Raw genomic sequence first — 23,990 nt, forward strand, 5'->3', positions numbered from 1 at the left:
TCTCCAGTTGGAGTTTGGACTGGGAATCTGGCAGAACAGAGGGTAACCTCCAATTCTCCTTACCTCAGAAGTTGAAACTGATGAAAAGCCAGCCAATCAGCTGCAGAGCACTGAGGAGGGGTTAGGGGGATGCCATGAGAGGTTGTGCTGCCAGAAGATAGGCTCTCATGGCTTCCCCTGCTTTCACCTCCTGAACAGCTCTGATCAGCAGGTGCTGCACCCCCCACCTCCTCGATAGCTTTGGCACTCCAGAATGTTGCCAGTGGCTGCAGCCAGCAGTCAGGAAACCATGGCTGCAGCCAGGGTTGCCACTGCCACCATATTGGGGGTGGCTTTTGTCACCCCCACTGCTGCTTGGCATCTGGGGTCTATGGCCCCCTTGGCCCCTCCATTCGTAGGCCACTGCATAACATGGGGGAGGTTGAGAAATATGGGGATACTTATTAGTCTAGTTTGGAGTAGATTTTGGAGAAAGCCCTCAAGAATAGGGAAGAACACCATCTGTGCCTGAAAACTACAACCAAAGTGGCATCTGTGTTTTTCCCTCACTCATATTTACATAGATTGCATTGCATTAGCAAAGCTGTTTCCTATACACTTTCCTCCTAATTGATAATCAGTTGCAAATAAAAATAAAAATAAAAATAAACAGTATTTATATACCGCCTTTCTTGGTCTTTATTCAAGACTTTATTCAAGGCGGTTTACATAGGCAGGCTTATTAAATCCACGCAGGGATTTTTACAAATTGAAAGAAGGTTCTCTCTTTCAAGAACCACTACATTCAAGGTGTTACACGCCGATCTGGTTTAACATTGAGCAGATTGGTCAGTTGTAATCAATCAATGTATATTGATCTGAATTTCACATATAATCTCATGTACCCTCCCAGTTTGGGCTGTCTCTGTGGACCACCTTGTTGCATTGGTTTCAGAAGCTCCCGGGTACCTGGAATGTAAATTCTCCTCCAAGTGTTCCAGGGAAATTGATGTTAAGTCTCCTTATTAAAAATTAGCCACAACACTACCCTCATCAGGATACCACAATAAAAAGTAGATTTCCCCTTGTGTGTATGTGTTGTGTTTTTGAAAGCCCACCCAGCAACACCAGCTGAAGTGCCACTAGGTATGGAACGGTAATATAAATATTTGTATCTTTTCTGCCATTGACGTCTTTATTCTGCTTAGCTGATATTGTGATTTCAGGTGTGATCACTTATGATTGTAAACAATAAAATAGACTTGACTTGAATGTTCCAAGTCTGGCACAGAGCTGCTCATGTCTGCTGACGACATTTCAGTGCTACCTTAAAGTGATTTGGGAACTGTGTGAGTCCGAAGTTGGGCGTTAAGTCTGGTGCCTTTGACTGATCCGGCCAGAATACCTGGAAGCTTCTCAGAATGCTGGTAAAGAAAAGGAATAACTCCATCCGAGCCAAGTTCTCTCCCAAGCACATCCTTGGGCCTGAAATGAAAGGTAAAGGCCAAGTTAGGTTTGTAAGAGCCCTAAGCACCACCTTTTGTATTGTTCACAGTTGTCAACATCAGGAGCTGCTAGCAGCAGTGGACCTCCCCAGCCCCACGCCCAAAGGCAGAGGTCTGCAATGGCATCCCCCTGCGGGCTGTCGCCACTCCCCTGCATGAAAATCCCCCCCCCACTCACCTGAGGCTCACTGAGTCTCATGCGACCCAGAGCTGCATTGGGGAAGCTTCTCTGAGGTTCCCTGATGCTATAAACTGTGCTTCTGGAAAACAGGAAGCACAGTTTCCAACCCCATCGGGAGCATCAGAGAGGCTTCTGCGGGGTCCTACAGCCTTGTCCTGGGGCGTTTGCCCCACAGAACCCAGTGGTAGGTCCGCAACCGGCTTCTAGGCTTGGAGTTGAGAAGAGCAGCCCTGTGGTTGCATGGCACACTCTTCAGCTGCTACTCATTAATTGGTAAAAACTCTGCTAAAAAGAGTCACAGAGAAGGAAAGAACATGCCTGCCGAGAAAGGCATGAAGGCCTCTGGCTTCAGGAAGTCTCCCTCATCGTTCAGGAAGTTGGAGGGGTTGAACTCGCAGGGGTACTTCCACTGAGTCTTGTCATGATGGACAGAAACTAAATTGGTGAAAACCATGGTTCCCTGCGAAAACCAAGAAAAGCACAAGATTGTTTTCCCCTCTGAAAATCACTCCTAATTGTTCTTCTGTGTCACATGAAGCATTTTCCCCCCTCATCTCTCCCATTTTGGAGAAAAGCAGATTAAGGAAGGCAAGTCTGAGGGGGAATGTAGCCAGCAGGGAAAGGGTTAAACTGGGTCCTGCCAATCCATGAGTTAGACAAGCCTTCATTTGGTGGGGTGAGGACCATCACCTCTGCTTCCCACATCCACCTTTTCCATCTCCATCCTCATCTTCCACTGCTACTACTCCTTGGGCTTCTCCCCCCCTGGATTTATAGGGGAAGGGGGATAGGTGGAAGTGGATGCTCTGGTTCACTGTTCTCTCCTCCACACTTCCTTTTCTGCTCGATTTCCATAGGGTCAGCCCATCCATGAGACCCACCCAAGTGTTTACATCAGGCAGCAAATTGGTGGGGGTACCTACCTCCATCAGCCTTCTTGCTCTTTCTCTTCCTCCTCATGCTCTCTGGATTGCAAAAGAAAAATGTGAATGGAGTGGAAGAGGAAGGGTGAAGGAGAGAAGACTGGTGTGCTGGGGCATTGGAGACTCTTGATATTACACAGTATAGCATGTGGACCTTAACTCTACTGCCACGAGGACTGCAAAGCACTTTTCTGCCTAGAAGTGGAGATGGCAGATGCTGCAGGAAGTAGAGATAGCAGATGTGGCTGTGCAGACTCAGCCTTCTGAAAAAGCAGGGGCCAGGCCTCTGAGACAGGATTTGATGTGTGAGAGAGACTGCAATGGAAGCTCAGAGAAGAAATTGGCAGCTATCAAATGTATTCTTGATGTTGATGATGGAATGGATGTTGCCTGTAGGAGCACATGCTACCTAATCTGTCCAAAATCTCAAACCTGAATTTTTTTCTTAATAATGCACATATCACATTATGTTTATATGATGTATAAACATAATAGTTTATAAACAGAAACACTATAAGCTTCCTGTTTTCTAAAGGAAGCTGTACCTGGAACTTCTCACTGCTCTACAACATGGAGCAGGCACATGTACATGTGCTCATCTTGCTACATTTATTCCTTTTTATGGAGCTGTGCTTTCCTTTGACAGACCAGTCTTCTCTCCTTCCCACTGTATCCCCATCTTCCAATCCCAGAGCAGAAGCAGGAAGAAAAGCGGTAAAGACAAGAGTGAACAGGGGTGTCCCCAACCAATTTGCTGAATACCAAGATTCTACTTCTTTAAGATCTGACTCAAGACCAATTGATTCCCAGAAATGGGATCACCAATGCTTGCTTCATAATTCTCATCTAAATGCTTCAGATTTTACCTTTGGGATTGTATATCCATGAAACTGCACATCCTTGATGGGAGCATGGGCTACTCCCAGGGGTAGAACATTTGAAAATCGCTGAATTTCATGAATCACTGCATTTGTGTAAGGCAGTTTTCCCCGATCTTTGTACTTCAGGCATGTGTTCTCTCCAAGAATGGTGTCAATTTCCTTTTGACTTTTCTCTAAGAAACAAACATCTCCATCACCATGCATATGCTCTTAGATTTTAGATCAATAAAGTTATTTTATGACAGATGAGACATGCTTCATCCTCGGAACCCAAAAAGAACCTCCAGACTTGTCCAGAGACATGGGCTGGAACAGAAGGCATGATACCTGCACAAGCAGAGTGAACAGTATGCCTGATTTTTGATGCTCACTCCTGGTTGCAGGAGTTTTTGTAACTAAATTTACACTTCTGAATAGAGGGGAAATGGCCTTTGATCTGGATCTCTCTCCACATAGCTGCTCTTTATTAAGGAAAAAATCATTCCATTGATGCTGATAGCAGATTAGCCTGGGTGTGAGAATGCTCCAGATTGGGAACATTCTGGAGAGGTGCCCCCTTTGGTCCTGATGCAGTTTGTCCCCAATCCTCCCACCATGGTCCTGATCAGTGCACTGGTGAAATTAACCAGACCAGCTCACAAACCACTTTCTGCTTTAGTCTGTTTCACTCCTAAGGGAAACCCAAAAGAAAGAGCTGAGTAGACCAATCCTGTGCTTCCCAGCACACAGGGCTGCAGCAGCACCAAAATGGCTACTGCTGCATCCCATGGGGCTGGGAAGCAGCGCGGGGTCTACTCAGGGTAAGGGAACTTATGCTTTACCCTGTGTAATCCCCAGGCAGCCCTGATGGGTCTCCTCAGATCTGCACGCACTATTGAGAAGGCGCAGATTCAAGGAGACCCATGTTGGCTCTCCCAGGCTGGGAAGGAGGTTAGGATATGGTGGCAGGGCCTGCCACCATTTGCACCCCTCCCACCCTGCTCCCTTCCCTGCCACGCCTTCTCCCCACCCTCCCCCTGCCCAGACTTACCATTCTGCTTCCAGGCACTTGCCCAGAGCTCCAGGTGGCAGTCGCCACTCTCCCGCCTGGTGCTGGCTCAGCTCTGGCCCATACTGAGCTAGCACCAGAGCTGACCCAGCAATAAGTGTCACAGGCATGTTGTGACACAGTGCAACAGTGTTGGGCTGGTGGAGGCCAAGTAAGATCAAGCCCTAAGTCCAGCTGAACTCCTTTCCCCCTGTCCCTCTGGTGGGAAGAGCCTGGAACAAACCTCCACTACATCAGTACCTGCTAGATGACTCAGTAGTTTGTATGGAAGGGGCTGCTTCTGTGCATTGGCATCCTTGCCACCAGCCATACCCACCTACAGCTCCCTGTGCCTTCTCCCTCTGAAGGAAGAAGTCTAATATTTGGCCGATGACATGCATTTCTTTTAAAGATATTTTATAGTTCCCATCACCCCCATCTTGGCATCAACTGCCAGGCATCAGAAGTTATTGTTCCTCCCACTCACAGATCATTAACTGTGTTACACCTCCTTTCGTTGTGATTTTATTTGGAAGCCACTCTGGGAACCAATATAGGGCGCAATCCCGTCCTGGGCTTGGGCCAGCACAAGTCCCTTGTGCTGGTCCAGGAGGATTGCAAACGTACTGTAAGGCACGTGTGTGCCTCCTTGGGAGTCGGCTAGCAGTGGCATGCCAGCCTGTGGAGGCTGGAACAAGCCTCCGCACTGACAGAGGCACCGAGGTTTGCATCAGCCCGGCTGGTAGATCGGTGGTGGTGTAGGTGGGGGTGGGGGGGCTGGGGATTAGGCAGGCAGGAGGCAGGGCTAGAATCTGGCAGTTATTCCTGATCCCAACCCCCGTTCCCTGGGAGAATGGAGCGGCTTCAAGCCACTCCACTCTCCTCGAACTTGCACCAGCTCAAGAGGTGGTGGAAGTTTCCCCTTGCCTCTGACTGAGCCACTTTTGGCCCCTATCCTGCGCCGGATACAGCACAAGCCTCCTGGCTTGCCTGTTCCTGCACAGGATAGGATTGTGCCCTTAGACAAAAACTGGAGTAAAATAAATTAAGACATGCCGTATTTTTCGCTCCATAAGACGCACTTTTTCCCCCCAAAAAAGTGGGGGGAAAGTGTGTGCGTCTTATGGAGCGAATACTGCAAAAAAGAGTGCACATTGAGGACCTTAATGATGCCGTGGGGAAGCCTGCAGCCAGATAAGAAAGGGAAGCCGGGGCTGGGCTGGGCTGGGCTGGCTGCTGCCCTCACGCTGGTGAGAGCTCGCCTCCCGCCTGCCTCTCGCTCCGCCCGCTGCCGGGCTCGGCTGGGAGCCGCCACCGCTGCCACTAGGAGATGCGCTGCCCCTGAGGCCGGAGCGCCCGCCCGCCCCTCGCCCCGCAGCCCTCGCCCAGGTAAGACCGGCGGTGCCCAGCCGGGAGTGCGCCCGCCCCATCGAGCAGTGCGCCGAGCCGCGGAAATTTCCCGCTGCTTGGCAAACTTCACGGCCGCCACACTCTTGGGCTTCGCTGCGGAGGGGCTGCCGCCGCGGAGCCACTGCTGGTGCTGCCGCCTGGGGGCGCCGGCGGCGCTGTGGGGCGAGCAGCGGCGCACGTGCCTGGCCTGGCCTGGCCCGCTCTCTGCTCACTGGTGTGCCTCCTCCCGTGGGCGGGCCCGGTCCCTGCGGCCGGTGGGCTTTCTCGGAGCCGGCCAGGCGCCCAGGGGAGGGATGCTGCCTGTCCGCCAGAAGAATGGGGCTGGGGCACTGCCGCTCCGCCGTCCCACCTCGCAGGGCTGTTGGGAGGAGGCAGCGCTTCTCCTGCGCGGGGCGAGGATCCCTCCCTCCGCAGCAGCTCTGCGCACGAGTTGCCCTTCACCTGCCGCTGCCTGGCTCCGCAGCTGCTGGGACCGTGTGAGGCTTCGCCCACCCGGGCGGCACCTGCAGGATCCTGTTTTCCTCCTCTAAAAACTAGGTGCGTCATGGTCAGGTGCGTCTTATGGAGCAAAAAATAGGTAAATCTATGAAATTGCCTGGCTGGGGGAAGGGGGCAGAATGGTAGGGTGGTTTGCTTTTCCTTGTGATCCTTGTCACATGTCTCATTGACTTACAGCATGTCCAACGATGAACCCCAGCCATATCCCATACCCAAATAGGACCATGGCAAAAAAACTTTGGCATTTAAGAGGAAATTTTTGTTTCAGGTCCATTCCTTCCTTACTCTTCTTAAAGCATTCGTTGGCCCATAGACTCTTTGGTCTCTACCTACCTTGGATCTCCGGGAAAGCCACCATATAGAGCAAAGCCCACTGAAGGGTTCTTGCCGTCGTCTCAGATCCAGCACTAAACAGATCAGACACAACCACTAACAGCTTGCTGTCTTCGAAACCCAATCCTTTATTCTCTGACTTTATTTATTTGAAAAGAAAAGAGAGAAAATTGAAACATGATTTGAGGTAATACATACATCAAGGCACAACGTTGTCTGAGGGTGCAAAGTGCTTCACATGTATTACCTGGATGTGGTCCAAAGAACCACATTGTATGTTTAGTAAGTATTATTATATCCATCAAGCAGATGGGGAAGACTGTGGCAGTGATGAATTGGCTTGTCCAGGGTCACCTAAGATTCATATCAGGGAAGTGATGATCTGCATATCTGTTCTGTCACACCAGCAAACATTCAGAATAATAGTGCAGTATTATTGTGCCCAGAGTGCAGATGACTGAGCCTGAGAGGAAAAGGCATGCCTAAGGCCACATCCAGCCCTATCACGTATAGCTGCCCTGCCAGCAGATCACCTGTAACACATTTGCTGGCTGCTGCAAAGCAGGAATGAAGGTGCTCTGGCAACTCTACTCATGCTGGTGACCTGTTGGAGCAGGTGAGCCTGCACAGGAGGTGGAAAGATTTTAGAGAGATTTAGGAGTGTGTTTGGGTTTCTGTATTACAGTATGTAGTTGCCAACACCATGTACAGTGATACGGAAACCCAAACACTCCTAAGTTTCTCTAAAATCTTTTAAATATAGAGATTTATTCCAGGAAGTTAGCATTATCATATTTAGGCTGCACTCCTAACCACACTTTCCTGAGAGCCCTATTGAACAAAATAGGACTTACTTCTGAGTAGACCTGATTAGGCTTGTGCCCCAGGCTCACATCAGAATGGAAAGTGGCCCGTGTGCTCCAAAACCTGCCTCTGCAGCAGTTGTAGCCCTGCAGCAGTGTCCCTGAGCAACCAGACACTCCTTCATGGTTAGTGAATCCACAAGCCAAGGTGCTATTATAGCAGGCAGGCCCATTTCCTCCCAGATTTGACACTCAGTCATGTATGCATTTCTTGGCCTGGCACATATGGCTCGTGGCAGCTGCCTTGCGCCTGAGCCCAAGTAGTGTCCCCAGCATCCCACATGGGTAGCAAGTCCAGGTGAGATTGGAAACTGTAAAATCCCAGGAAACTTCTGGACCCCCTCGTTTGGTTACTGGGTCCCCTTTTTGATCCTGACCCCAGATACACATTACTCCCTGTACCCTCCTCTCTTAGGCCCTGCATGGCTGCTGCTGGAACTTACCCTAGAGCAAAGGGACAAGTGTCCCCTTACCACGAGGAGACCTCCAGTATCCAAAATGGGATACAGCAGAGGCCCTACTACTATCACTATATTGCCACACGGGAGGTTATTTAGGATCGGACTGCTGTTCAGTTCCCTGGTGGAGACAGGGCATTCCTGACAGATGGGAATGTCCCTCGCCGCATCCTGTCGGCAGGTCAAAACCCAAATCATGGAGCACCGTGTGCGCAGGGACCAGGACCCAGATCGTTCCTGCCTCGAACACAGGCTGGTCGCCCTTTGGAGCTCTCCTGCACAGCACGCCCTTTTCCTCCTCTCCTGTGCCTTCTCCTCCCCCCTCGGCTCTTCGGCTGGGGCGGCAGAGGCTTCTCCGCAGCAGGCAGGCACACTCCACTCAGCAGCGCTTCCAGCCTCCTCCGTGCCTTGCTGCTCCGAGGTCCCTGAAGTGCGGCAGCCCCGCGCCCACCTCTGGGGACGCAGCAGCCCTTTTGGTGCGCCTAGTCCGTGCCTCTCAGAGGTGGTGGCGGGGAAGCGGGGGCTGTGAATTTCCCCCCCAGGTCTCCCCAGCGCTAACGCAGCATCCTGGGTAAGACCAGGCAGACCCCTTCCTTGAGCGCCCAGGTCTGCCCCACAAACCCCGGCTTCAGGCGCCTCCACGGAGGTGCGGGCACCATTTTGCGCTGCCTGCTGCTGCCTGGTCCCGCCTTTCCCGCCAAAACTGTAACCAGCAAGGGCTGGGAAGCCATTTTAGGGACCTTGTTTGTGTCTTGGCTCTGGCTGGTACAACTGTTGTGAGACCTGGTCTGGGTCAATTTTGAAGTACCCCCTTTTGCATCTTGGCTTAGGCTGTTAAATTGTTGAGTGTTTTTTGGCCCCTGCCCCCCCCCCCATTTTTTAACTGCTAATTTTTTCTTCTGAGCTCACCCTGTCTTCTGACGTGAATTCTGAGTCCAGCCTGCCTGACCTGGGCACTTCAAGTATACCCAGATTAGCCAAATCTTTGGCACCCACTCAGAAGGCACCGAAGACTCCTGCAACCCCTTCTTCCATAGGGAGTGCAGACAGAGAACACATTATGCAATGACCGGAGGGACTTATAGATGCCAGGTTGGCTGCACACAGCTCTGCCGCTCAACCATCGCAGTCCTCCAATGACAAGGGCAAGGGCAAGGCTAAACGTCTCAGAATCCCTCCCTGCCCACCCTTAGCCCCACAGGGGTCTGATTTTTCCGCTGCCTCAGACTCTGATGCCCCCAGGCGTGAGAATAGTCTTGAACACTCTAAGCCACAGGGAGCCACACATGCTACCAAGTCCAAGCGCCAGTTGCTGCCATGGGACATGGGGGCCTTGAACTCAGTTCTTCTGAGGAACACTCCTCTAGAGAAGAAGGAGAATTGTCTGGGGAGGACCAGGGAGGTGCTGACTCCAACGTGAATCGCCTATTTCCAGCAGAATTCCTACCCAGGGTGTTGGAGAAGGTAATCAGAGCCTTGAGCCTCAATGCATCCACAGATGTTGAATCTGGCTCAGCTGCACTGTCCTCCAGGTCAGCCTCTGTTTCCCCAAGGGCCCCTCTGCCAGGCGGAAATCCCTTTCCCTGAGGCCTTCCTTAAAGCAATGGAATCTGTGTGGAAAACACCTTTGCATGGCAGGAGGGATGCTAGATTAGTCAACAAATTCTACTCCCTCCCCAAAGAGATTCTTGAGAAAATTAGGACACCTTCCGTGGATGCTCCAGTGGCAGCTTTGGCCACCAGTGCTATCATTCCATCCAAAGGGCAGGGAAGACCTTGAGATCCCTCTGATAAGAGGATTGAGGCCGCTCTTAAAAGGGCCTTCGAAGCCTCCTCCTTTACCCTGAGAGCAGCAGCGGCCAATTCTATCTTTGCAAGGGCCACTTTTCTTTGGATTGATGAGCTCTCTAACTCCAACCCTTCTCTTCCTAAGGCTGTCAAGGACTCTCTCAAAAAGATCTCCCTGGCAGTAGCATTCACAGCAGACTCCTCCCTGGACACTCTCCAGTTCTTGTCCAGGGCCATGGCCTCCAATGTAGTGGCTAGATGCAACCTGTGGCTTCGCTCTTGGGACGCAGATCCTGGTTCGCAAAGCAGGCTGATAGTTACCCCTTTTGTTGGAGGTAAGCTATTCAGTCAGTCTCTTGAACCTGTTCTGGTGGAAAATAGGGACAAGCGAAAGGTCTTGCCTTCTGCACCCAAAAGTCAGGTAAAATTCAGACCCATCCCGCCTTTTTGCTCCTTTTGTGTCTCAGGCAAATCCAGAGAGCAAGCTCGATTCAAGCCCAGGTGGCACAAGAGCAGGTTTCCCCAGAAACAGGGAAAATTCCTCCCTTCTCAGGGGGCCAATTCACATCCCAGGTCCTCCAAGGACAAATCTGCATGATGCCAGACCTCCTTCCCCCTCAGTTCCAGTCGGTTTCCAGCTTCTGCAATTCGCCCCCCTCTGGCATCAAATCACTTTGGTTCTAGAAACCATCTCCAGAGGTTACTCTCTAGAATTTCTCGGGAAACCTCAAGACAGGTTCTGGCAGGTCCCCCCTTCCAGGGTTCCTGCAAAGCACTCAGCCATGCTAGAAGCCATCAACCACCTCCTCACCATAGGGGTGGTAGAGGAGGTTCCCATACCGGAAAGGAACTCGGGGGTCTATTCAGCCTTTTTCCTAGTGCCAAAACAAAATTGCGGGGGATCCTAGATCTGAAATGGCTGAATTTGTTTCTGATCAAAAGAAAATTCAAGGTGGAAACAGTCCAGACCATTTCCTCAGCCCTTCAGATGGCAGACTACCTTTCTTCTACCAACCTATCAGAGGCATATCTTCATGTTCCCATCCTCAGGGAACACCGTAGATACCTGAGGTTCTCCTATGGTTCTTTCACCTGCAGTACCGTGCTCTCCCTTTCGGGTTGGCCCAGGGTGTTCACCAAAGTCTTAGTTACCCTGATAGCACACCTCAGGCTACAGGGTCTGCATCTTTTTTCCTTACCTGGACGACATCTTGATCAAAGCATCGTCCAGGGATTTAGTTCAGTTGCACACCACACTTACAGTACAGTGCCTCAGGCAATATGGGTTTGTCATCAGTGAATCTAGAGTGTCCTGACACCCTCACAAGTACTGGAACATCTGGGTGTGCAGTTCAACACCCAGACTTTCCGAGCTTTCCTATCACAGGACAGACAACACAAGATCCTACAATAGCTACACAAGGTTAGGAGGGACACACACACCAAACTACTGTCACTTGCCAGGCTTCAGGGGATGCTGATCTCATGCCTCCAACTAGTCAACTGGGCATGCTTTCACACTTGGAAACTGCAGCAGTTCTGTCCCCTTATGCAAAGCTAATAGAGAGACGGTCCCAGATCAGGCTTCAGGTCCCCTTGCCTCTGAAGAGGGACCTGCAATGGTGGATGACCGACAACCGGTTAGCCCGAGGGCTCAGTCTCCACATCCATCCCAAACTAGTTCTTACCACAGATGCCCATCTATTAGGATGGGGAGCCTATCTGAATGGAAGACTGGTTCAGGGCATTGGTCCTCTCAGGAAGCATCCCTCAGCATCAATTTGCTGGAATTGAGATTGATCTGGCTAGCTTTTGCCCATTTTGAGTCACATCTTCAGGAACACGTCCTGGTCAGGACTGACAGTGTGTCAGCCAAAGCCTATCTGAACCACCAAGGGGGGTCACGGTCAAGGCAACTTATGAGGAAGGCAAGCCTGATTCTTCAGTGGGCAGAAAGAAATCTATCTCTAAGCGCCCAACACCTGGCAGGAAAAACAAATGTAGAGGCAGATTGGCTAAGTCGGAGAAGGCTTGCGGAGGCCGAATAGAGTCTGCATCCTCAGACCTTCTCAGAAATCACAACCCGCTTCGGCCTCCCAGTCCTGGACCTGTTCGCCACAAGCGAAAACGCCCAAGTGGAAAGATTCTTTTCCAGGACAGAGGATCCGAGGGCGGAGGCAATCGACGCACTGTCGACCCCTTGGCCCAAGGGTCTTCTTTACGCTTTCCCCCCAGTTCCTCTTCTGGCACAGGTGCTCAGAATAATAAGGCTATACAGGGCGTCAGTGGTCCTAGTCGCCCCAAACTGGCCAAGGCGACCCTGGTATCCAGACCTCCTACTGTTGTCAGTTCTCCCCCCCCCCCCTTGGAAAATTCCTCACTGAGCAGATTTTCTCTCCCAGGGCCCACTACATCATCCACAGTCACACAGGTTCCATCTGACTGCGTGGAAGTTGAAAGGCTAGAGCTTAAATGCCTTAAGTTTCTCTGAGAGGGTCATCTCCACCATGCTATCCTCTAGATGTTCTTCCACAAGAAGGGTTTACAGAACCACGTGGAAAAGGTTTGTTCGTGGTGCAGAGAAAAGGATCTTGACCCCATTTCCCCGTCAGTTGCTGTTATTCTTGACTTCCTACAGGATGGGTTGGAGAAGGGCCTCAAGACTTCCACCCTGCGGCGCCAGGTGGCAGCAATTCAAGGCACTCTGGGAGCAGGAGGCCATCTGTCTCTACTGATGCATCCCCATGTTAAGCGTTTTTTAAAGGGGGTGGCTCTTCTTAACCCTCCCCCCATTCACAGGATACCAACCTGGGACCTTTTCAAAGTTCTTACAGCTCTGTCTAGTGCCCCCTTTGAGCCTCTGGCTACAATTCGTTTAAAAATGATATCCATAAACACTGCCTTCCATATGGCTATCACCTCTGCATGTAGAGTCTTGGAACTGGGAGCCCTGTCTATTCATCCCAAACTCTGTATCTTTCATAAGGACAGTGTGGTTCTCTGGACTGACCCGTCCTTCTTGCCCAAAGTCAATTCGATTTTCCACTGGCAACAAGAGCTAGTCCTACCTTCTTTTTGTCCGAATCCCAAACATCTAAGAGAGAGGTCCTGGCACATGCTGGATGTACGTATGGCTATCAAATTCTACACAAAGCACACTAAATCTTTTAGAAAGACTGATGCTCTATTCAAAGCCCACGAGGGTAGGACCCTAGGGGGGGAAGTCTCTCCTGTGACTCTGGCTAGGTGGTTGAAAACATGCATTTCTGTGGCCTATGAAGCCTTGGGACTCCAACCTCCTAAAGGGATCCTAGCCCATTCGCTGAGGAGGGCAGCCACTTCAGCCGCCTTTGATGGCATTGCCTCCTTGTCTGAGATCTGTAGAGCAGCCACTTGGTCATCACCTCATACCTTTCTGAAGCACTATAAAGCTAGCTCTCGTGCCTCTGTGGGTGCTGCCTTTGGATGTAAAGTCCTCCAAAAGGTGCTTAAGGTTTAAGGTGTTCTGTTTCTGATCCCGCCCAACTCAGGGATTACTGCTCAGGGAGATCCCATCTGTCAGGAATGCCCCCGTCTCCACCAGGGAAATCAGGAGTTTATGGCTTACCTTGGTAAGTACTGTTCCTGGTGGAGACGGGGCATTCCACCCTCCCGTTTTTCTATTCTCGTTGGACTCAGTACCTTTCTGGTCCAGTTTGAGGTTTGAACACACAATGAGGTTAGTTTTTTGCTTGTTTGGGGTCTAATAAACTCTCGTTTTCTATCCTGGGTGTCTCCTCACCGTTTTTCTATGAAGTTAACCTTTTTCATGTTATAAAGTGCTTTTTCTGTGGACTGTGGCTCGGCTATTAGTCTGGGTCCTGGTCCCCATGCACAGGGAGCTCCACCCTTTGGGTTTTGACCTGCCTACAGGATGTGATGAGGATGTTCCCATCTGTCAGGAATGCCCCCTGTCTCCACCAGGAACAGGACTTACCCAGGTAAGCCATAAACTCCTGATTTTCTGGCAGAGTTGAGATTCAAAGCAGGGAAGTCATTCTTGCAGCCACTACACTACAGCATACGGTGGCAGAGAGGAGAAAAGCTTGCGTGCAAAATCAGGAGGAGAAGTGAGATGCCCACCTTCTGTATTTCTTCTAAATATTTGTCAATGAAGTCTCGGGGCTGTCCGCGAATGTGGGTTGCCTTATGCTCTTCCACTTCTCTTGTGCAAAAAGCAAGTACCTCTTCTGTTACTTTCAATAGTGTTTGATGGGGAAGAGGAAGCTTCCTCACAAATGGCACTGTATTGAAAAGCTGCCACAAGGAGGAGAAACAATTAGTTTAAGGGGCAATATATTACATGGTTGGGCAAAGTTTGCACACTGATGTAGTGAAACAGTTTGAAATGCAGCAGCAATTCATTAGACCTGACATAGACCTGCCTCCATAGCCAAGCAACACCCTACATTCAAGCCAAACCCCCTGATTGCCAGGAACCCCACGTTCCACAGCATTCTGAGTGCCAACTGCAGGGAAGCTGTTTTCTTCTGCTTGTGGGATTCCCAGAGGCAGCTGGTGCTCTGCTATGGGAAGCAGGAACTGGATGAGATGGCCTTGGGCCTAATCCAACAGACCTTTTCTTGCATGGGAGTCATGTTTTTCTTAATAAATTAGGCATGGCCTTTCACTAGGCAAATGGTCTCTTACACTCAAAGTAACACTCAACGCAACTTTTCTGTACTCCTGTTAGTTACCAGTGTCCAGGGGCTTATTATTAGTTTTGCACTCTTATTTATCAACTCCAAAAGGTTCCTGTAGGAGCCATCATCATATTCAAACCGCTTCCCAAACACAAGGGTGGACATTATGTTGGTCACTGCACTGCCGATGACATCATAGGGATCAAAGGGTACGCCTGGACCAAGCACAAGGAAAGAAAAGAGAACTTGTTATGGATTTGTCCGTGCATTTGATTGTCCCTTGTAACTAAGAGAGACAAAGACATCCGTCATTGAAATTGGGGGTTGGGTCTGGAAAACGATGCCTCTCCCTACTTCCCCCCACCCTCATCATGTTGCGTATTGCAGGGAATTGAGTATGGACCTGGCCAACCACATCCCCTTTAGATTAGAACACTAAAAGCCGGATCCTTGTGTGGAGGTGCTTCCCCCGCCCCCAGCAGCTTAGATGCTCCATTTGTCTCCTCAGACTTGCGCTAGCCAATGAGCTGGTGTAGGTTTGAGAAGACTCATTGGCGATTGGTTTGCTTAAATAGGGGTGAGGGAAAATATTTTCCCTTTCTGCTTCCAAGCCTGATCTGCCCCTCCCCCACCATAGCATACATCACAGCCAGTTTTGGCACAGCTGCATGCTACGGTGGGGGAAAATGTGGGATTGGGCTCTCAGCGATAAGTGGGGACCCATGGTGAAGTGTTTTAGTGTATCTATGGCTCCTACCAGGAATGTTTCAGATCAGGGCAGTGGTTTCACCAGGGTTTGCATGACCCGGTGCGGGAGGCCAGCATGTCACCCCCATGAAGGACTTCTTCCCATGCAGTGAACGGGGCAGTGCCCCAGGCAGTGGGTGTGGTGATGCACCATTGCTCAACCCCTCTGGTTATATATTTCAGTACCATTTGTTTCATTGAGTTCTGCATAAAATTATGTATCAAGTGATGTATAACAGGATGGTATTATTCAAAAATACCAAGATTTTAAAAATTTGGCCAGTAGTGGTGTTACCCCCACTGTGTGTGTCACCTGGTGCATCCCACACCCCACTAGCAATGCCAAGGGATTAGGGTTCCCACCAGCCTGGAACCAAAGTAGCACTGTTTAAGCCTTACGTGGAGCCCGGGAAGTTCTGTAGGGGAATTAGGAAAAAGGGGTATCTTTTTAATTTGCTGCCTTTCTGAAAACTTTCCCTGCTATGCCAAAATTCCCTGGTTTGGGGCTGGTTGGGGCAGAGAAATTTCTGCTGAAAGGATATAAACTTAAATATTTCTTAAGGGGGATAATCAACATTTATTGATTTATTTCCCTGTGTAAACAGCTTTGTAAACTACCTCTGTGGTAAAGCAGGCATCTAAATATTCTTTGTAGTAATTTCTGGAAATGGGAGTTTCCCTTTACTTCTACATGGGCACTCCCCATAGAGCACAGAGAGGGGAGTTTATTAACTTCATGGGATACATTCCCTGACCATAATCTCCACCTCCAGAATACTAAAGGGTAATAGAGGCTAATATCTTTATTTTCTGCATCATCCTCAACATTCCATACATTCCAGAAGTTAAAAGGCATGGATCCATCCATACATGGCCCTATTGTGGTGTCCAGTTCAAGGCAGTGGGTCATCCAAATTCAGTTTAAAATGGGATGATGGTGATATGGAGATGTCCACCATTCATCTGTGTCACCTACTGTGTGTCACTTACTCATGTTTTCTTTAAATGCTTGAATCAAATAAGTAGCCTCATCCAGGATCCTCTCCTCCATTGATCTCTTCCCCAGTCCCAAATTCCGGAGAACCGTCAGTGCAAACTTTCGTTGCTCTTTCCATACCTGCCCATAATGTGCCAAGATTATACCTGCAGGAGCATGAGAGTGAGGATTGAGTGTGGGCATAAAATCATTGAACTGCATCTCCCTAATGCAGCCATTTTCAACTACTGTGCCGTGTCACACTGGTGTACCGTGAAATGTTCCCAGGTGTGCCACAGGAATTTGGTGGAGGGTCATTTATTAATAGGATCATTGGGGTATATGAGCCCCCCACCAACAGCATGGTGTGCCTTGTCAATTGTCAAAAACTGTTGGTGTGCCTTGACAATTTTAGTACCATGTCAGTGTGCCATGAGATGAAAAAGATTGAAAATCACTGCCCTAATGGGTGGCTGGTTCCAGATCTGGTTGTCAGACCATGGGCAATCTGGACAAACCCTCTTCTTCCCAATATGTGCCAGTCTGTAACTTCCTTTCCCTCCTGCCCATGAAAAGAAGATGGATGGGGTAGGCTCCCACAATGGAACACTCCTCCGTACACCCCACCCACAATCTTGCACACAGAAAATTAAATTTCAAACAGAATCCTTGATCATTATCCTGTCCCAAATACCGTCGTGGGTGTGCCAGTTGGAGACTGGGGGCCCATATGACAGTACTAGCTTAGTCCCAGGAGCCAGGCTTCCAACCGCTGACAAGTGTAGGGATTCATTCCTGGGGCCGTGATGTCTCTAGTCCTTCTCCCTGTTAGGCCAGTTTCTTTTGTGCTGAGAATTTTATGGTTTGGGGGAGCATTCTGTCATGTGATCCCAGTGGCATAGCTAAGGGGGTGCAGGGGATAGCAGTTGCTCCAGGCAACATGCTTTCCGGGGCAACAACCTGAGCTTGACACTAGTGACCAAAATTGTGAAAATCTTGCTATGTAAGAATAATACCATCATGTTATATATCATTGAAAAGGTAATTTAATGCAGAATGCAATGAAACAAATCCCATTGGAATATCTGCATTCTATCAAACGTTGTGGCCAATTAACCAGAAAATGAAAACACAACTGCCTTATGGTAGAAAAAATTGATTTCTTTAACTCAAAATTGACCTATGAGACTGATTGTTCTGAGAGCCAATGAGATGTTATTATAATACAGCATGGAACAAGTAAGGTGTTAGTATGAGTCACTTTCATTTCCATGTGTCATAATATAGTAACCCCTGCTAACTGGGTAAAGTGGCACTTTTTCAAGTGATGCTCGTCTTATATTTAGCAGCGGGAGAATAACCAACCCTCTTTACCTCAGCACAGTGTCTCTAACCAATAGGGGCACATTTATTTACTTACCTACTTAATTCAATTTGATTTTGTCGTGGCTACAAAATCTTCTTTGAGCCTAGGTAGCAGATAGATGCCTTAGCTGTGCCAGTGAGCTTCTAGGGGAGGAGGCAGGTTTTCTCTCAATTTTCACTTTTTCCAGAAGCCTGGGTATGACATCACTTCCAGTTGTGACATGACTTCAGGGGCATTGTTTTGAGCTTGCACCGGGCTACATGATTGTTAGCTATGCCACTGTGTGATCCCCTCTGGCTCTCTCATGCTGTACAGTCAAGATACAAGTGTACAGCTGAGGGAGAGTCAGCATGGCTTCTGTAAGGGTAAGTCTTGCCTCACGAACCTTATAGAATTCTTTGAAAAGGTCAACAGGCATGTGGATGCGGGAGAACCCGTGGACATTATATATCTGGACTTTCAGAAGGCGTTTGACACGGTCCCTCACCAAAGGCTACTGAAAAAACTCCACAGTCAGGGAATTAGAGGACAGATCCTCTCGTGGATTGAGAACTGGTTGGAGGCCAGGAAGCAGAGAGTGGGTGTCAATGGGCAATTTTCACAATGGAGAGAGGTGAAAAGTGGTGTGCCCCAAGGATCTGTCCTGGGACTGGTGCTTTTCAACCTCTTCATAAATGACCTGGAGACAGGGTTGAGCAGTGAGGTGGCAAAGTTTGTGGACGACACCAAACTTTTCAGAGTGGTGAAGACCAGAAGTGCTATACAGTGTAGGGTTTATAAAAGGACCCCTAAATAAAACAACAACAACAACAAAAAAGCTATGCAGTCAGACAGCCAGCAGCAGGGTGGGGGCTATCCAGTGTTCTGCATCGAGTGCCACATGTATGATTATATGCCTCTGGGGCATAAGTCATAGGTGTGCCCTCGGTGCAAGGAGCTCCAGGGTCTCAGGGAACGCGTCTGCTCCCTTGAAGCCTTGGTGGCCGACCTGGAGAAGCGCAGGCAGGCAGAGGAGGGCCGTGGGGAGACTTCTGAGGACGATCAGGCTTCGTCCCAACCTCAGGCGTGCAGCTCCTCGGCTGCCCGGGTGGGAAGTCTCGGGACTGGAGGACGTCATCCTGGAGAGGAGGGAAACAATCCCCTAGGGGGGACCCCTTCTCCAGGGGATGGGCCCGTATCCGAGCGCACTCGGGATACTCCTCGGCGGGAGGGGGGTTGGGGGCTTCTTGTAGTGGGGGATTTGATTATTAGAAACATAGAGGGGGGGTTTGCGACGGATGTGAGGACCGCATGGTGACTTGCCTGCCTGGTGCAAAGGTTGCGGACATCACTTCTCGTCTAGACAGGCTAGTAGACAGTGCTGGGGGAGAGGTAGCGGCTGTGGTGCATGTCGGCACCAACGATGTGGGCAAGTGTAGCTGGGAGGTCCTGGAGGCCAAATTTAGGCTTTTAGGCAGGAAGCTGAAAGCCAGGACCTCAAAGGTAGCGTTCTCTGAAGTGCTACCTGTTCCACGCGCAGGGCCAGCTAGGCAGGCGGAGATCAGGGGTCTCAATGCGTGGATGAGACGGTGGTGTAGGGAGGAGGGGTTTAGATTCGTTAGGCACTGGGGAACTTTTTGGGACAAGCGGAGCCTGTACAAGAGGGACGGGCTCCACTTGAACCAGAATGGAACCAGACTGCTGGCGCATAACATTAAAAAGGTGGCAGAGCAGCTTTTAAACTGATCCCTGGGGGAAGGCCGACAGGAGCCGAGGGGCTTCCGGTTCGGGACTCCTCATCCCTATGGGATGAGGATGGGGAGGTTAGAGAACAACAAGACAAAGGCAGGGTAGGAGAAGAAATTGGGAAAGGTAGCGTGATGGGATGTGATAGACGTTTTGGCACAATGAGAGGATGCGGGGACAAAGGAGCGAATAAGCAGCGCATCCTGGGGCATTCCGTGTATAAATGCTTTTATGCGAATGCCCGATGTCTACGAGCAAAGGTGGGAGAACTGGAATGTCTGGTGACAAGGGAAAATATTGACATAGTGGGCATAACAGAAACCTGGTGGAATGCGGAGAATCAGTGGGATACCGCAATCCCGGGCTATAAACTCTACAGGAGGGACAGGCAGGGGTGTGTTGGAGGTGGGGTGGCCCTTTATGTTAAGGAAGGGATAGAATCCAGCAAAGTAGAGATTGAAGGTGGGTCCGACTCCACCGTAGAATCTCTGTGGGTTAAATTACCAGGCTTGTGCAGCGATGTAATACTGGGGGCGTGCTATCATCCTCCAGACCAGAAATCTGATGGGGACCTTGAAATGAGGAAACAGATCAGGGAGGTGACAAGGAGGGACAGGGTTGTAATCATGGGGGACTTCAATTATCCTCATATTGACTGGGTCAATTTGTGTTCTGGTCACGATAAGGAAACTGGATTTCTTGACATGCTAAATGACTGTGGCTTAGATCAGCTAGTCACGGAGCCCACCAGAGGACAGGTAACTCTGGATTTAATATTGTGCGGTACACAGGACCTGGTTAGAGATGTAAACGTTACTGAGCCATTGGGGAACAGTGATCATGCTGCGATCCGTTTTGATGTGCACGTTGGGGGAAGAATACCAGGCAAATCTCTAATAAAAACCCTTGACTTCCGATGGGCGGACTTCCCTCAAATGAGGAGGCTGGTTAGAAGGAGGTTGAAAGGGAGGGTAAAAAGAGTCCAGTCTCTCCAGAGTGCATGGAGGCTGCTTAAAACAACAGTAATAGAGGCCCAGCAGAGGTGTATAACGCAGAGAAAGAAGGGTTCCACTAAATCCAGGAGGGTGCCTGCATGGCTAACCAGCCAAGTTAGAGAGGCTGTGAAGGGCAAGGAAGCTTCCTTCCGTAAATGGAAGTCTTGCCCTAATGAGGAGAATAAAAAGGAACATAAACTGTGGCAAAAGAAATGTAAGAAGGTGATACTGGAGGCCAAGAGAGACTATGAGGAACGCATGGACGGCAACATTAAGGGGAATAATAAAAGCTTCTTCAAATATGTTAGAAGCAGGAAACCCGCCAGAGAAGCGGTTGGCCCTCTGGATGGTGAGGGAGGGAAAGGGGAGATAAAAGGAGACTTAGAGATGGCAGAGAAATTAAATGAGTTCTTTGCATCTGTCTTCACGGCAGAAGACCTCGGGCAGATACCGCTGCCCGAACGGCCCCTCCTGACCGAGGAGTTAAGTCAGATAGAGGTTAAAAGAGAAGATGTTTCAGACCTCATTGATAAATTAAAGATCAATAAGTCACCGGGCCCTGATGGCATCCACCCAAGGGTTATTAAGGAATTGAAGAATGAAGTTGCAGATCTCTTGACTAAGGTATGCAACTTGTCCCTCAAAACGGCCATGGTGCCAGAAGATTGGAGGATAGCAAATGTCACGCCTATTTTTAAAAAGGGAAAGAGGGGGGACCCGGGAAACTATAGGCCGGTCAGCCTAACATCCATACCGGGTAAGATGGTGGAATGCCTCATCAAAGATAGGATCTCAAAACACATAGACGAACAGGCCTTGCTGAGGGAGAGTCAGCATGGCTTCTGTAAGGGTAAGTCTTGCCTCACGAACCTTATAGAATTCTTTGAAAAGGTCAACAGGCATGTGGATGCGGGAGAACCTGTGGACATTATATATCTGGACTTTCAGAAGGCGTTTGACACGGTCCCTCACCAAAGGCTACTGAAAAAACTCCACAGTCAGGGAATTAGAGGACAGGTCCTCTCGTGGATTGAGAACTGGTTGGAGGCCAGGAAGCAGAGAGTGGGTGTCAATGGGCAATTTTTACAATGGAGAGAGGTGAAAAGTGGTGTGCCCCAAGGATCTTTCCTGGGACTGGTGCTTTTCAACCTCTTCATAAATGACCTGGAGACAGGGTTGAGCAGTGAAGTGGCTAAGTTTGCAGATGACACCAAACTTTTCCGAGTGGTAAAGACCAGAAGTGATTGTGAGGAGCTCCAGAAGGATCTCTCCAGACTGGCAGAATGGGCAGCAAAATGGCAGATGCGCTTCAATGTCAGTAAGTGTAAAGTCATGCACATTGGGGCAAAAAATCACAACTTTAGATATAGGCTGATGGGTTCTGAGCTGTCTGTGACAGATCAGGAGAGAGATCTTGGGGTGGTGGTGGACAGGTCGATGAAAGTGTCGACCCAATGTGCGGCGGCAGTGAAGAAGGCCAATTCTATGCTTGGGATCATTAGGAAGGGTATTGAGAACAAAACGGCTAGTATTATAATGCCGTTGTACAAATCTATGGTAAGGCCACACCTGGAGTATTGTGTCCAGTTCTGGTCGCCGCATCTCAAAAAAGACATAATGGAAATGGAAAAGGTGCAAAAGAGAGCGACTAAGATGATTACGGGGCTGGGGCACCTTCCTTATGAGGAAAGGCTACGGCGTTTGGGCCTCTTCAGCCTAGAAAAGAGACGCTTGAGGGGGGACATGGTTGAGACATACAAAATTATGCAGGGAATGGACAGAGTGGATAGGGAGATGCTCTTTACACTCTCACATAATACCAGAACCAGGGGACATCCACTAAAATTGAGTGTTGGGCGTGTTAGGACAGACAAAAGAAAATATTTCTTTACTCAGCGTGTGGTCGGTCTGTGGAACTCCTTGCCACAGGATGTGGTGCTGGCGTCTACCCTAGACGCCTTTAAAAGGGGATTGGCCAAGTTTCTGGAGGAAAAATCCATTACGGGGTACAAGCCATGATGTGTATGCGCAACCTCCTGATTTTAGAAATGGGTTATGTCAGAATGCCAGATGCAAGGGAGGGTACCAGGATGAGGTCTCTTGTTATCTGGTGTGCTCCCTTGGGCATTTGGTGGGCCGCTGTGAGATACAGGAAGCTGGACTAGATGGGCCTTTGGCCTGATCCGGTGGGGCTGTTCTTATGTTCTTAACTACAATTCCCAGGAAGCCTTGCAGGTCTCTTGTTATCTGGTGTGCTCCCTGGGGCATTTGGTGGGCCGCTGTGAGATACAGGAAGCTGGACTAGATGGGCCTATGGCCTGACCCGGTGGGGCTGTTCTTATGTTCTTAACTTCAATTCCCAGGTAGCCTTGCAGGTCTCTTGTTATCTGGTGTGCTCCCTGGGGCATTTGGTGGGCCGCTGTGAGATACAGGAAGCTGGACTAGATGGGCCTATGGCCTGATCCAGTGGGGCTGTTCTTATGTTCTTATGTGTAAATGAGCAGTGTTGGCAACACAGTGCCACTGATCATGTCGCACCACAACCTCTTTGATGTGCAAGTACTCCCACAAGGGGAGGACGAGGAGACTCCCGTGCTTATATTAACTTATGACCCAATCCTATCCAACTTTCCAGCACCGGCACAGCTGCAATGCAGCCCCGAGATAAGGGAACAAATGTTCCCATACCTTCAGGAGGCCTCTGTGGCTGCCTCCCCACCACAGAAAGCAGTGCACACCCCATTGGTACAGCTGCAACAGCACTGGAAAATTGGATAGGATTTAGCCTTTATAGCCCAATACTAACCTGTCCTGGAGCAGGCAGGCTGGCCAGCCTGTGCTGCATCCCAAGCAGGGTAGCATGGCAGCAGCCTCATTGGGGCTATTTGGATCTGCACTGGAGCTCCTGGGAGCTTATAAGGAAAATTGGCAGAAAATAAAGGGAGAAACAGGGTGTTCATCACATCCAGGCTGGAATCAGAATGTATAAGCACATTTGGTTCACTCCAGAACTGATTTTAAGCTGAAAATTGCCAACTTAAATGAAGAATTGCCTATTTCTTAAATTGCTGCAAATAGGCGAATTGGAGTGGGGGGGGAATTTTTGGCTTTGAAATGGTGTGTGATGAGGAAAAGAAAGATTCTCTCCTTCCACATGTTTTCCAATCCCACTGGGGTCAACCAAAAAAAGTTAAGCTTGCAGTTGGAAGTGCACTTAGACAAGGCACATTTCCACATATTTCTCATCTACTCTAAAACAGGATGCATACAAATTAATCCATAATGGTATGAAGTTAAACTGCCACTGTATCCATCCAGATTATACTGGCTGCAAAACCTGTACAATGCCCAGTCACATTAAGTATTGCGCGTAACACCAAGGTCCACAAGAAGATGCAGAGGTATTAACTGCAAATAGAACAGTACATTGGAGATTATTTTCAGATACCTTTCAGGTTAGAGATGTAGTCAATAATTGGGACGATCGGCCTGCCAGCAAATTCTGTGCCTTTCGTCACCAGAACCTCTTTCACTGAAGAAAATCCATTAACAAAGACCATGTGTGTTTCTGCCATGTAGAGACTGAAGACAGGACCGTATGTTTGAGCCATCTGAAATAAAATAGCCAGTGTCAGTATCCTGGCACTAGGAGA

General features: G+C 49.5%; 1 protein-coding gene across 1 annotated transcript; it reads right to left on the reverse strand.

The window, feature by feature from the left end:
* Positions 1-1,276: 1,276 nt before the first annotated feature.
* Positions 1,277-23,948, reverse strand: LOC136660689 (cytochrome P450 2J2-like). Its single transcript, XM_066637997.1, has 8 exons — positions 23,786-23,948; positions 16,266-16,418; positions 14,583-14,743; positions 13,969-14,142; positions 6,738-6,876; positions 3,455-3,642; positions 1,984-2,125; positions 1,277-1,464 (listed from the first exon to the last, which is right to left on the reverse strand). The coding sequence occupies exons 1-8, from the start codon at positions 23,946-23,948 to the stop codon at positions 1,277-1,279; spliced, it is 1,308 nt and encodes a 435-aa protein (XP_066494094.1).
* Between the last annotated feature and the right edge of the window lie 42 nt (positions 23,949-23,990).

This window comes from Tiliqua scincoides, chromosome 9, assembly GCF_035046505.1.
Source record: "Tiliqua scincoides isolate rTilSci1 chromosome 9, rTilSci1.hap2, whole genome shotgun sequence".
Lineage (NCBI taxonomy): Eukaryota > Metazoa > Chordata > Lepidosauria > Squamata > Scincidae > Tiliqua > Tiliqua scincoides.